Source organism: Argiope bruennichi, chromosome 2, assembly GCF_947563725.1.
Source record: "Argiope bruennichi chromosome 2, qqArgBrue1.1, whole genome shotgun sequence".
Lineage (NCBI taxonomy): Eukaryota > Metazoa > Arthropoda > Arachnida > Araneae > Araneidae > Argiope > Argiope bruennichi.
Genome location: NC_079152.1, coordinates 137,296,869 through 137,311,472, shown reverse-complemented (window position 1 = coordinate 137,311,472; position 14,604 = coordinate 137,296,869). Strand labels below are relative to the sequence as shown.

Below are 14,604 nucleotides of genomic sequence, written 5' to 3'. Positions count from 1 at the left end.
AATTTCAATGTCCGATATTAAGTCTTCGTGTTCCTAATGTGTGTCATCTATGTCCTCCAGGTGGATTTCGTTGTATCATCGCAACATACCCTGAGTATATCAGAGATTCAAGTTCAAGAAAAAGAAAAAGAATTTAAACCTCATGAACTTCCTGGCTCTAAACAATTGGACTTCGAAATTCCATCAGATGTTGTAGCTGAAGTATCAGAAGTTATAACTCAGGGTATTAATGTCTAGTTGTTTTTATCTTCTTAATAGCTCTTTAGTGCACCCCTCTCTCATTCATTTGTGTTAATTTTTGCAATGAAATTTCAATGTTCTATTTTTGTTTATTTGTTTGATTTTTCCGTCAGATTCTCTAAAAGAATTGGAGAAAGGAGAATTACCGACAGAAGTCGCTGATGTATCAATTCCTTTCGATTTGGCCATGCAAGTTCTGGAAGTGCTCGAAAATAGTTCTTTTAGCGATATGAAGCCAGATGAAATACCTGGGGCCAAGAAAGCCGATTTCTCTATTCCATCAGAACTGGCTACCCAAGTAAGAATGAATTGGCAGTTGACAGATTTAAGAAAACCACCTTGCATCAATTTATTTCATTCCTATTAGCACAAAATGCCGAACAACATTATTATGATAACTTCCTGACATTGACTAGCATTCAGAGAACATCGTGAGAATATCGTACGATATCTTGTGCTAATAGGGATGTTTACTGAGTATGAAATACTTGTAAAAGGAATGCAAAATGCAAAATCTCTAAAATTATTTCAGATGTAAACTAAATTAAAAATTTTCTTTTTCCCTATTTTTTTTTTTTTTAATAATCAAATCAAAACAAAGATGCTTAAAAATACTTCCCAAATATTTTTAACTTCTTAATGGATATTCAATTTTTTTTATTGTATTTTGATACATACGTTTTTTTTTTTTTTTTTTTTTTTTACTTTGTTTCGATACATTATTTTTTCCAATTGCATTCCTTCAGTTTCTTTTTTTGATCAGTTTTTTTAAAGTTTTGGTATTTTTATTTATTAAATTTATGATTTAATTATTAAATTTTCTTTGTCACATCGATGTGTTTACTTTATTTTTTACCATATGTATTGTACAGTTTAGCCAAGAATAGTTCTTGCGCCAATTGAAACTCCTACCAAACCAATCTTTAAAAATTTTACCATTCTTTTATTTACAAAAAAAAAAAAAAAAATCTTTTTAAAAATCAAGGTAGATAGATATTCAAGAATGAATCGATCTAATTTTTGTTGTCCTTTCTATTGGCATAATGAAAAGTGAATAAGAACAAATAGATACATGTTTCGAACAACGTAAAAAGAATTACAAAAATCAGCGTATCACGTTCGTTTCACATTTTTTACCAGATAAAACTGGAATGGTACTAAAAAATTTACCATGATCCCGGAAACACTTGATATCGCTATATTATTGATACCTAAGTAACTTGTAACTTGTGTTTTATCTTACTTATTTAAATTACTGACTACAGATAATGAAAATTTCTAGGGTATTTTTTAAAATGTGCTTTCTCAATGAATATAGGTATTTGAAGTGCTGGCAAATAGTTCCATTGGAGATCTAGCAATAGCTGAGAGACCAGGTTCCAGGCAAGCTGGTGTAGAAATCGCACCAGATATTGCTGCCGAGGTTTCTCTTGTCACGCCTCACAGCTCTGTGATGGATTTCAAACCTGGCGAATTACCCGGGACACAAGAACTTGCTTTTTCAGTGCCTTCTGATGTTGCGATGCAAGTGGTGGAAGTGACTACCCAAGGTAAAGTGAATTCCACTTTCAAAAAGAAAAATGCCGATAACGGGGTGATTAAGCATTTGAAATTATTTCAGAAAGTTGATATTATATAAAATTGGCTATTTGATTCTGAAATTCAGGTAAATTTACTTTAGGAAGAATTTTATATAAAACATTTTGAGAGACGTAGAGACTCTTTTGTAACTCTTTTAAAAATTATATAAAGAAAATGTTGATTTTCAATAGAATATTCATAATCAATAAATTTATCAATTGGAAATATGCATCTACTAATTTTGAACAAAGTTACTTGTAAAGCTTGCTTTTTAAATCAAATTAACTTGATAATATCTTCAGAACTCAATTATGAAATTTTCGATGCGACTTTATCAAAAAAATGTCACGTTTCTTGTTAACAATTATGATACGAATATCTTTATGGCGAAATAAAATGAAGAATGAAATAATTAGGCAAAATCTTGGATTTGAAACTGTAAAATAAATTATTTAAAATAGGATGTGCAATTTTTCTTGAAATTGTTTAACATTTTTCTTTGTTAACAAAAGTTGAATTTCAGTAATAATTATCAATCATGATAGTGCAAAAGATAATTCACGCTACCGAAAAAATCTAATTTATATCATTTTTTTCATTCAGAACTATTTAGCGCTGTATTTATTGATTTTGCCAAGTTCAATGGATATAACTTTTTATTAGTTTATCCAATTTTCTATTTTATAATCTTATTTTTTATACAGTTTTTTATTTTATGGTTTGTCTTCTTCAAAGGATAAATTTCTCTCATCATTTAAAAAAAAATACTAAACTATTATTAGTTTACTTAACTGTAGCGAAAATTCTGATAGTTCTGACTGCTCAAATTATTTTCATCGAAAGACGAAGAAGCTCTGCTTCGGGCACTTCATTAGCTTTGAAGGGAGGTAGAAATCCCCAGTAAGTGATCAGTTCATACAGGGAACTAATTATCTAAAAGGCAACATGTGAAAGTATCATGCTGGAGGTTTTACGACCTCAAACTGCAGAAAATAGCATGGGGAAATCCATTTCATACCTCACGTTTTTGCTTTGAAGACTTAACGAGGATTTAATATCGACCTCACTCCGCTAGTGAAGAGTTACTACAAAATTTCTCTTCAGTGTATTATATTTGTGTCGTATATAGTATTGCCTCCTTTTTTTTATGTATAAAAAAACTAATTTTTACATTAAAAAGTTGCCATCTTTTCTTCCATTCTCATTCAGACTTTTCTAATGCAGTGGTTTTAAAAAAGGCATGCATCGGAAAGAAACGATGTCATGATTTTCCATCTCTCACTAAAATAAGTTCGCATGTGCCTAAAGTTTCTGTTTTCCCCTTAGGGTCATTACAAGAGTTGGCCGAGGAACGTCCTAAAGAAGCAACTGCAAATGTCAGCTTACCATCTGAACTGGCCACACAAGTCTTGGAAATATTAAGTGCCAATACCGTAGCAGCTCTAACTGCAGATTCCATGCCGGGTGCTAGGAAAGTAGATGTCATACTGCCTTCAGAGATAGCTATGCAGGTGTATGAAACGCTGGCTCACAGCTCTCTGTCTGATATGAAGCCTCAAGAAACGCCTTCTTCTGCCACGGCTGCTCTCGGTGTAGTTGAAAAAGTTCCTGTGCAGGTAGAATTAGAAGTTCAATTTTCCAATGACATTTGCTATGGTTCCCTCAATTTTTATATTAGCCACTATTTTACTGCACAGACTTGTTTGCGAATGATAAAGAATAATTACAACATCGCTTTTGCGAAGGGTGTTCTTTTAGTGAAAAAGTAAAATTGTGCAAAATTATTTATGATTCTTGAATATTACCCATACGTTAATATTTTCGAAAAATAAATTTAAAGTTGAAAAGTTTAATTTATTTGAAATATATAACTTCACTTGCATTTTAAACTACATATTACTATGCTTATAAAGAATTATGTACGACAAAATCTATGAACAATTTTGAAAATTATCCCATATTACTTTTATACATGATTAAATAAATTTGAATTTATAAGATCATTAAATTTTTATATTGTTTTAAGTAATAACATTTAATTACATTATATATACAGTTATTGATTGCAAAATTCAATCCAAAATTGATATACTACTATTTTATCTATTTTTGTGATGGGATACATTCTGCTTTATAGAAAAATGTTAATGTGATCAGATTCTTATCAACATTTGCCATCACACCATTTTGTATATTATAAATTTTGTTTTTAGTATACTTATATGCGTACTAAAGTATTTAAATGAATATCGTTTGGCGTGTGTTAGTGTATTTCCTGTGATTTTAGAGACCCAAGTACTTCTGCTTAAAGATAGAAAAATTTGATTTCTTTAGAAAAAAAAAATAGAAAATTTAAATAGCTTTATAATTAAAAATTAAACTTGATTAAAATAAATAAATCAACAATCATAGCTTGAAACAAAAGTAAGCAGATAAAAATATTACATATTCAGTATCTAGGCCTTTTTCATAAGTGATATAAACCAGCAATAAGCTTGAAAAATAATCACATAAAAAGAATTTAAGATTCTAAAAATAACTATTCTTAGGACTGAATTTTCCTCCTTTTTCATTGAATACTCATTTTGTTATTCCTTAAAGAAAGAGAGAAACATACTTGAAAATGGCCTATTAAACCGTTCGACTAAGTGAAATGTATTATAACTTTTTTTTAAATATTGGCGCTCGTTATTTTTTTATTCTGAAATATTGACATAAAAATATGAGAAATCTAAAAGTAGCAACTTCTGCATAAATATCCTAGATTTTTTCTAACGGTATGATTTAGAGTTTTAAGAAAGTAATTACAGCCGTTTTCGATTTGCTTCTGTTCATTATAATTCCATTTCTGAATTAAATTTATCATAAAACTTTGGTTTAATTTTGAACTATGCATTGATTCCATTATGGACTGAATTGTATAGCAACAGTCTTAATCGTATATTATATTTAACCCGAGGCAATGGACAATGCAAACTATGTTTTTGTTTTTTTTAGGTAAGTCAAGTAACTCCTGACCAAGGTTTGGGAGACGTCACATTTGATCGACCTCTGGAAGTCAAGGCCAAAGAAACTGCCAGGCCAGAACTGCCCACAGCCCAGACTTCTGAAACCATCCAAGTTTTAGGTATGTGTTTCTTACTCTCAGCTATGATTAAATATTTTCTTAATCTTTTTTTTATTTACAGCTCAGCTACTTCAATATTTGCTAAAATGCAGTTTTAAAAAACTCATTTCTTCATTCGTCATAATAAGATACTCTTTTTAAATATCGCTAACGTATAAAAAATGATACAAATAAAATCACGATCCTCTTATAGGAAATTATAAATATCAGACTGTCTGATAAGGCGCAATGACCTAACGGACTCAGAAATATCAACATATTCAAATTATTTCGAAGAATTGCTAATAAAATAAGTCCAAGGATAAAATGAAAAGTAACTGATAATTCTGCATTTTATGCAGTAAGTATATGGATTTGCTGTTATTTGTATGTAAAATGTAATGTAATGTTGTACGTATTTTAAATTCAGCGAACTTCGCTCAAGCCCTCTATTTGATGTATTGCCGAGTTATAAGTATTCCAAGAGTATTCATTCAAGTGTTCGGTGACATATTTTGCAATCGAATGAAACAGAATGCAAAAATCCGATGTTAAAAAAAATGGCTTCAGGTTTTCAGAATTAGAATGATATTAATGTTATATTAAAATTACTTTCTTCAAAATATATATCAATAAATGTTAAAATTTAAAAAAACCATTTAAATGAATTTTAGAATGGGGAATACGTAAAAATCTTTAAAAAACAATTAAACAAAAAACAATCTTCTGATGACAACTTACAGAGTGGGATGGCTACAGCTGTAACTTGCTTTACCTTATACTAATTGTACAAACGCTTATAAACTAAGAGCATATTCATCATTAATTATATTTAGAAATACAAAAGCAAAAAGAATATTCAAATATTTCTTATTAAAATTCCATTATTATTAATCCTGATTTGTAAATTTTTATGATGATCTGATCATAAATAAAAATAGGAATCGAAGGCATATGAATTCAAAAAGTTAATGAAAAAGAATCAGTAAAGTGTCTTTTTGATACTAATTACTATAAAGTTTAATCTGATAATTAATAAATATTCTTTTTGCTTTTAAGAAAGATTTTATGAACCATCTCTAATTGAGTATTCAAAATAATTTATTTAACTTTTGCTGCTTTACATTAAAACTAATGCTATTATTATATGCATACAATGTATTTCAAAACAATATTTATATAACTTCTGTATAATGCTTCTAAAAATTAATTTTTAACATGAATTATCTCATTTATAAACATTAATTATAATTCTTTTGTATTTTAATTATCATAGATGTTAACTTTAAATTTTCATGTTAAATATTAGCTTTTTTCATATAATCTACATGCTATTATTTTTAATTTACTACTGTGATTCATGTGAGAAAAGCAAATCTAATCCTGGAAACTACATAAATAAAATGTAATATTTTTAAAATTCCAAATCAATTTTTGCTTTTGCTGATAAATATTAGTAACTTTTGTCTTCTGTGACGAATGTTTTTAATACATTTTACTTCTATGTGTGTCTATGTATTGCATGTTTTATGTGGCTATGATTAATGTTCAATCCCACTCTGCATGATTTCTTTCCGTGTTCCTCCGTGTCTTTTCTATGTGACATTTGTTGAAATTTTTAAAGATTATTTATTTTTACATAGAATTAATAACAATTTCCATGTGAATTAGCAACAATAGCTTATCCAGAAATATTTTAGCACAATCAGTATTAGAATTTTATTAAAAAATTACTAGTATGTTTATTCAAAAAAATTAAAGAAAATCAAATTTAATTGAAATCATCATGAAGTTAGTACAGATAGAGGAAGCTACAAGAATATATTTCATTGGTAAGTATGCTCATATTCTTTAGTTTCATTTAGTTTTTCTGTGATTTTAATTATTTTCAGTCATATAGAAGTTTTTTAATTGCATTTTAAAACTAAAGTGATATTTTGAAAATATTGATTTTTAAGAACTTTTTATGAATAACAAGTTCCTTGTATTTAAAAATTTGCCATGAAAGACTTTTTCTAAGATTCAATCATTATTTAATACAATCTTGTTCTTTTTTGACATATCTTAATTGTAAAAATGTGCAATCATTTATACTTTTTAAAAATTTTATTTTCTTGTTTAATATAAAACAAATCTTTTTGTTACTAAAAAAATTGATGAAGAATGAATCAAAACTTGGTGTGATCTTTCTTTTCAAGAATTATAAATACTTTATTTTCAATGCTATTTTAATTTATTTTGAAATGTCATTTTTTATATTTTTTCAAATATGTTAAGTATTGTTTTTACATTCTACAGTCATGGAAAGGGACGAAAAAACCGCTGTAAAGAGGACAAAAGGTTCGAGAAACAGTACCTGTCATTTTATTTTAGCTTATTAGCTAACATGGGTTTTAAATTAAACAGTTAAAGCTTTGATTCTCAGTGTGAGAAGAGCAATTCTAACTAGTCATTAACTATCACTACTCTCGAAACTAATAAGTAATTTTCTTTCATTACCAACTGGTGTTTCGGAGTGGGAAGAGATTAATGCAGTTCTCATCTTTAACATAATACATTTTAAACAAAAATAGTCACTGGTTTATTCGAATTGCATAAAAAATATTTTGCTTTATTGTTTTAAGTTTTCTTTATTTCCTCTGATTTTTTTTTAAAAACAAAAGTTTTTAAAAATATATTTTTGAAATTTTTTCACCAGATTTGTTTTTTGGAGAAATGAATGCATTTTTATCTAATCAATTGCTCTGATGATTATTTTACAGTACTTTTTTTAAGTTTCAAAGGCAATAAACTTTCTGATCACATTTTTTTTTTTTTTTTTTTTTTTGCTTTTATTGTAGAAATTAACAGTCAACATACAAGTGAAAAAATGCCATATGAACATTTAAAGCAAATACATTTTACAATTAATAGCAAATTAAAGTATCACAATTTGAAGATAACATTAATGAATATGCATACATACTGTTTGAAATTAAGTAGCTTATAAACACTTTTAGCTTCTCTTTTCAACTATTTAGGAACTTCAAATGAACTAAGGAATATGATTTATATTTTAAAATTTTTTAATTATGCTTTAAATAAATTTATGCAATGGAATACACCAGTGATTATTTTAGCATAACAAAGCAAATTAATGCTCATATAATGCTATTATTTTAATGTAATATTACAAAAGCTCTGTTTTCATTAAGTAAACTACTTAATCATGCTTAATATTACATAAACAAAGCGTTTAAATACTCTAATGCAATTTTAATAATAAAAGATCTCACGCTTTTTTTATCAGAAGCTTTACTGGCCGTATCATCTGGTTGTGTTCAAGAGAAACTTCTAATCTGGCTCTGCTTCTAGTGTCTGTGGATGGAAGAAAACTACTTCAACTTCGACTTACAAGACTCACTCAATCTAATATAACTGGAGTGTAGATAATAATCCTTCAGATACTTTTAATAATTACAGCTTCGTTTCAGCTAATATAAAAATTAATCAGAAGCTAGCTTTTGTTTTAATACGTCATATCGGCATCTCGCAAGAAACACCTGAATTTCAACAAATGGCTTTTCGTTCTCTTTTTTTAAAATTTATTACGAATAAATCGCTGAAGCTTTTTATAGCTGGCAATTTTAACCATTTGGATTAACAAATTAAAAATGTGTGCTCTCTTTGCACTAAGTAGGGATGGCAAACTATTCTGTAAATAAAGTAATCATTTCAATTTAGGAAAAGGTAAAAAGAAAATTCAGCACAGTTTTGGTATTGATATGGTTTTAAATTATTTCTAAACAACACTGGAACATTTTTAACCAGCTTCTCACTAACTAATTAGTTATATCAATTTTTACTTTCTTCAAACTATAATAATGTGCTAATATTTTCAATCTCTTGCAAACCTCTAATAATCACTTTTTGTCCCTCAAAAAAAATTAATTATGTATCTTTCATTGTAACTCATAACACTTTATTCATTAAAACTGTTAATCTTTTATATTGATACAAGTCTTATTTATGCAATAAATTAAAGATAGCTTAATTAACCAAAGAATATGTAATTTTATTCTTAAAGGTATGGTTTACATATTTCAGCAGACTGTGAAATATGCATGTTAAAAGAAGTAAGTTATAATAATTAAGTTCACGTAAACGAAGACCGAGTATTGGTGGAAATACTTGGGCATTTTACCTGCACCCACCAACTCTAATAAATTTTGATTAGGTTCCAAATAACGTGACTTCAACTGAAAAAAGAATAAATTAATTTTAATTTAAATATTTTTTTAATTTCTGCCTAATTGCTGCCAGTGATGCCTAAGATTAAAAAGGATTTATAAATATAATTTCTTTTTATACTTGAAATTAATTATTTTTTTCCTACTCTAATATTTGAATGACATAAAAAAGTATCTGTAAATATTGCAGAATAGTATGCCATCTTGTTAACTTCTCGAATTAACCAGATTTTTTTAACAGTTAACAAACTATTTTTGTATATTGAATATTTCCTTGACTGCCTCCTCTGATGTGAAATATTTATGTATTTATTTTAAAATTATATATATATATATATATATATCATTAAAAGAATTAGGAAAGAAGGTTATTAATGAAAGATTTTTTATTCAGTAGATTAATTTTAGTTTAATTTATTTTTGTATTGTGGACCAACTTTATAAAATTTAAAAAATATTTAGTACCTTATGTTTTATGACATAAAATATAAACTACTTTTATAGTTTCAGTTCACAATTTTATGGATATATGATTGCATTTACCATCCTTTAACAAAGTGCATTCCTTACTTTGTTTTTAAGAGACCAAGCACTCACATGAAATAAGTTAATACTTAAGTGAAAAAATATCAATGGAGTGCTCAATCTCTAAAATAATTTAAATTTTAATATCATGCATTGATTTTATTTTATTCCTATACCACTATTTATGAAATAAAGTAAATAAAAAAATTTTTATTGTGTTAAATTATACGCTTTAAATTGTTATTATATGCTTTAAATCGCCAGAAAAGGATTTTATTTCTCTTTTACTCTTCGTTTTTAAAAGTAAACCAAGGATTAACTCCTCTTTGGAAGAAAATCAACTCTTAAATTGACAAGTTTGAATCAAATTTCTACAACTAATGTTTTCGGCAGTAAAAGGGAAATTCATTTCTCTTAATTTTATACCTTTTGATCAGAATTTTTAAAAATTTTGGTTAACAGCGAAAAAAAATTTTTTTTTAATATTTTTTTTACATTTAAATAAAAAGGAAGTTCTGATGAAGGAATACGTATAATTTTAAAATAAAAATAATTAAAGTTTAATTCATAGTTTCTAAATAAGTTAAGGTTTTTTATAAATGCATCTAAGATAATTTTGGAATTATATAGAAAAAATATTTCCTTCGAAAAAAAAAAAATTAAAAAAAAAAACATTTTATAAATTGCTGATGAAGCATCAATGAATTCCTTCTCATATGAAGCACGTTAATAATCTGATAAGGTTAACAGGAAAGCGGAAGTACGGTTTTTATCAGAAAAATTGAAACGTTGCAAATAAAAGACACGCATCATTTTAAATAAATCAAGTGATCAGTTTTACGATTTTATTGTGTTTCAATTTTATATTGCATCCTGAAGAAATGTCGCTTTTGTTCCAATGTTAGTTGAAATTGAAATCGTCGAATCATTGCACGGCTAATCATTGTTATTAAATGCCAGTGCGGGAATTTTTTTGACTCACGACCACTCTTATTTTAGATCTAAGGCAATCTTTCCATAATGCAGTTCATTTTAAAATATATTTCTATTTTTTGTATTAATCAATTTATTTATTTTATATGTATGTATTATAATTATACACATTGCTTTAATATTTTGAATAAGTTATAATGTTTTGTACATATAAAATATTATTTAAAGAATATTAGAAATTCTCTTATTCGTCCAAAACATAGCATTTTCATTCATTATTTGCTATAGCAAATTTATATATATGGTTTACGCTATATCATAGTTTAGAGAGATTTATTTTTGAGAACAGCAACAACGAAATCTTTATTACTTCCTTTTTACAGGAAAAATTGCAAAGTCTAGTTCAGAAGAAATGTTGTACGATATTGACCGAGTAATTAATATTAATGGTGTAATAATTTATAAGTGCCCTAAAATTAATCACTTGACAAACAGATATAAAAAAAATTGAAGAAACATTCATATTGTGGTCTGCGCATTATTAAATGTTCCACGATATTACAAAAATTACTTTCTTACTGGATAATTTCTTCATTTAAAAAGTAAATATCTTCTACTGTTGCAATATATGAAAATAAAAAATATATATTAATCTAATGATTTTATACTTTTTAAAACTACAGTCGAGTCTTTATTTAACAGGGTTCCATCGTTCCATATGAAAACTTCATTATAAAGAAAATTCATTCAATAAACATTTGGGATGTAAGTTGTAAAAGCGAGGGGGGGGGATGAACTGAAACTTAATCCTCCCTTTATTTTATTGATTTTTACACGTATCCAAAGCTTTAAAAGCTTAGTTCTTATCTTCTTGACTTGAAAAAGCTTAGTTTTTCTTAGTTTTAATTTAGCTCTGCATTATACACATCAATTATAAAAACGCATTTTTCATAAAAATTTTCACATTTTCCAGGTTTAAGGTTTAAATGCATCATCCATAACATTTTATTGAAGCTTTTTTCTCCTCATGACACTGTATCAAATTTTTTTATAACTTCTTATGAAACATCTTTTAACAGTTTTTTCGTTACTGCCATTATATTTCGTAATGCTCTACAAAATAACATGTTCCGTTGAATAACTAAGTAATCACAAGTCATTAATTAATACTTATTATACAACTCTTATTTTCAAATCCTTTTTTTTTTTTTTTCAGATGTTGCTATTTTTTGCGAGAACTGATTAAGTGGATTTTATGAAATGAGAAATCGTGAAATGTTATAATGAAAAATAGACGACAAATTTAGTAGGAAAAACTTTATTAAATAGAAACTATCGTTCATTATATGGAGAAAAAATGACACATAAACAAGTAATAAATCAAGAATTCTGTTGAAAAATTTTATTTTTTTTAATATAGTGTATTGTTTATGGGCAGCCTTTGTTTGTTATTATGAAGGATTTCTATTTAAAAATTTTAATTAACTGTTAAACCAGTGTAACATAATAAGTAATTTTAAATAAAATAAAAATTTAGGCGTTCATTTCTTAGAAATTTAGTAAAATCCTTAGTTCATTTGCTATTTGAATCGAAAGTGTTTGAATATTAGAGAGTTTAGTACACCATTTAAGCATTCATTTTTCTTATATCTTTGTTACAAGTATACGTTAGATTTAAACCAATTGATGCGTGTTAATTCATAAAGTAATACGAACAGCTAGGGTTGGAAAAATCGCTTTTAGTAAAGCAGAGAATTAATTCATATGTCTCATAATATAAAATGTGACCAATTTTGGTCAATTTTCGAGATTTTTTTTAAATTTTATCCTGTATGATATATGACTATAGTTGATTTACTTTATTGTTATTAAAAAAAATTCTCTGCATTAATGTTACACCTGCAGCTTCATTGTGATTTCGATTGCTTCGTTAATTTTTAAAAATTATCGATTATTGAAAACAGTTTTTATATTTAAGGTGTGCCTTATAGCACATCAAAGTATATGTTAACATTTGTTTTAATAAATCAGATATTTGCAGCTGTTATTTCTAGGATTTTTTTCCTGACAAATTTTTTTTATCTGCATATTGCGTACCTCATCAATTAATAGTATACAAAGCAAAATATACGTTTTAACTTGCATTCGGCGATAAGTAACTATATTTCATAATATTAATATTTATATATAAAGTAACATATTTTTTCCTTTAATTACAAAAAAAAAAAAAAAAAAAAAAAAAAAAAAAAAACTGACTCGTTGCTATCACATTTTACATAAAATGCGATTATAATCTATTTATTCATAAATGTGATTTTCTTTTGGGGTTTTAATATGTTTATATAATTTTAACTAACCTTTCAAACATTAGAAAATTTTTGTTATTTATTTATTTCTGTGTTTGAGAATTTAAGTTACAGCTTTATTTGTTGCTACATTATAAATTTGAAAAGCTGTTGCTTGTGAAGGTGATTTTATTTTATTTACATTGTTTATTTACTATTTTTATAGTTTTAATTCGGTGGACCTCAGTTAACTTTTTATTACGATTTTGATTATTACGAGCCTTTATTTATTTTTGCATAAGGTTTTTAGACATTTAGCTTTTATAAACTAGTTTTGGTCTTATTGTTAAGATGCAATTAAAGATTCAGTAGTAAATTCTATTTTCCCCCCTATAGTTTAATGCAGAATTTATTATTTTTTAGTATTTTAATATCAGAAAACGCACTATTCTTTTTATCATTCCATTTTCATATATATAGCTGTTAATCGTACTTTTTATTTGTTATTTATTTAATTTTGCATTATTGCAATTTTTTTTTATTTCCATTGTTTGAAGTAATATGTTTTTAGTAACTATCTTGAAACAATTGATTGAATGGATTTATAGTAATATGAGATGAAAGCTTGCATAAAAAGTGTTTATATTTACTGTAAAAATACTTTTTTCAGCAGTTAGTTTTTTTTTTTTTTGATAAATAATGAATTACTGATTTCTTTACTTTTAGTTTGAAATTCCAAATTCATGATGATGCTAATTTCTCGTGAACTATGCTGCTGCAAAGACATTCTTTTAATGTTAGCTAAGGGGAAAATGAGATGATATACGACTTTTTATTACAGTTTAATTCTTTATTGAAAATTAATGTGTGTAAAAATTCTTTTAAAATAACAGCTCCTCTCTCCTTCCCCAGTGAAAGCGAATATTGATCGGCTTTTTTTTTAAATAATATTTGTTGACTTTTCCTTATTCGAAATCCGTTTATTTCATTGGAATTTAGAATATTTTTTTTGTTGTTGTTGTTAAATCCATTGAAAAACGACTTTTTCATTGAATTAATCCATATCATTCCATAAAAGCTCAATACAATAGAAAAGTAAGAAGAAAAAAAACTTTTTTATTTTTGTGCTAGAAGAAAATCCCTAAAACATCTACAGCATCGTTTCGAGGAATAAAAATCGGAGGTAAAATAATGTGTGCAGTACTGGCAAAATAAAAATGAAAAAAACGCGTTTGCGCTTTTTACGTGTAGGACATTATACATTTAAATTGTGCAAATGCTATTTTGAAAAGAAACTACTTTAATCGTTTTTCATTTGGAACATATAATTGCATCCTAGATTCATCCTAACAAAATCTAGAGCGATGTATTTTAATTGCCAATATTGTGTAAAACGAGAAAGTGATGTATATTTCGGTCATTTTTAATTTTTCAAACAATGAAATGTTTGGTATTAAGCCCACAAATTCTTTTTTTTTTAAATTTAAACTCCTAACTCTTTTCATAAGGGAACATTTACGAATTAATATAAAAGAGAATTGCCGAATCAGGAGCCAGTTCTGGTATGGTATCCTTAATTCTATTAAGCTTTTTAATTTCGACATCCGTTGGAGGTGTTTCTTCAATACATTCATTCTTGTGGGAATCTCCAGCATTTATTACTTGACCTAGCTCACAAAAAATTCATACGATTTTTTTTTTAATT

General features: G+C 26.6%; 1 protein-coding gene across 1 annotated transcript in view; it reads left to right on the top strand.

Annotated features, from left to right (window-relative positions):
• LOC129962354 (titin-like) overlaps positions 1–14,604 on the top strand; it is a 308,547-nt gene that overhangs the window by 232,509 nt on the left and 61,434 nt on the right. The window contains 6 exon segments of the mRNA XM_056076101.1: positions 61–223; positions 354–538; positions 1,559–1,790; positions 3,148–3,437; positions 4,819–4,948; positions 7,226–7,267. Coding sequence (XP_055932076.1) covers positions 61–223; positions 354–538; positions 1,559–1,790; positions 3,148–3,437; positions 4,819–4,948; positions 7,226–7,267 — 1,042 coding nt within the window.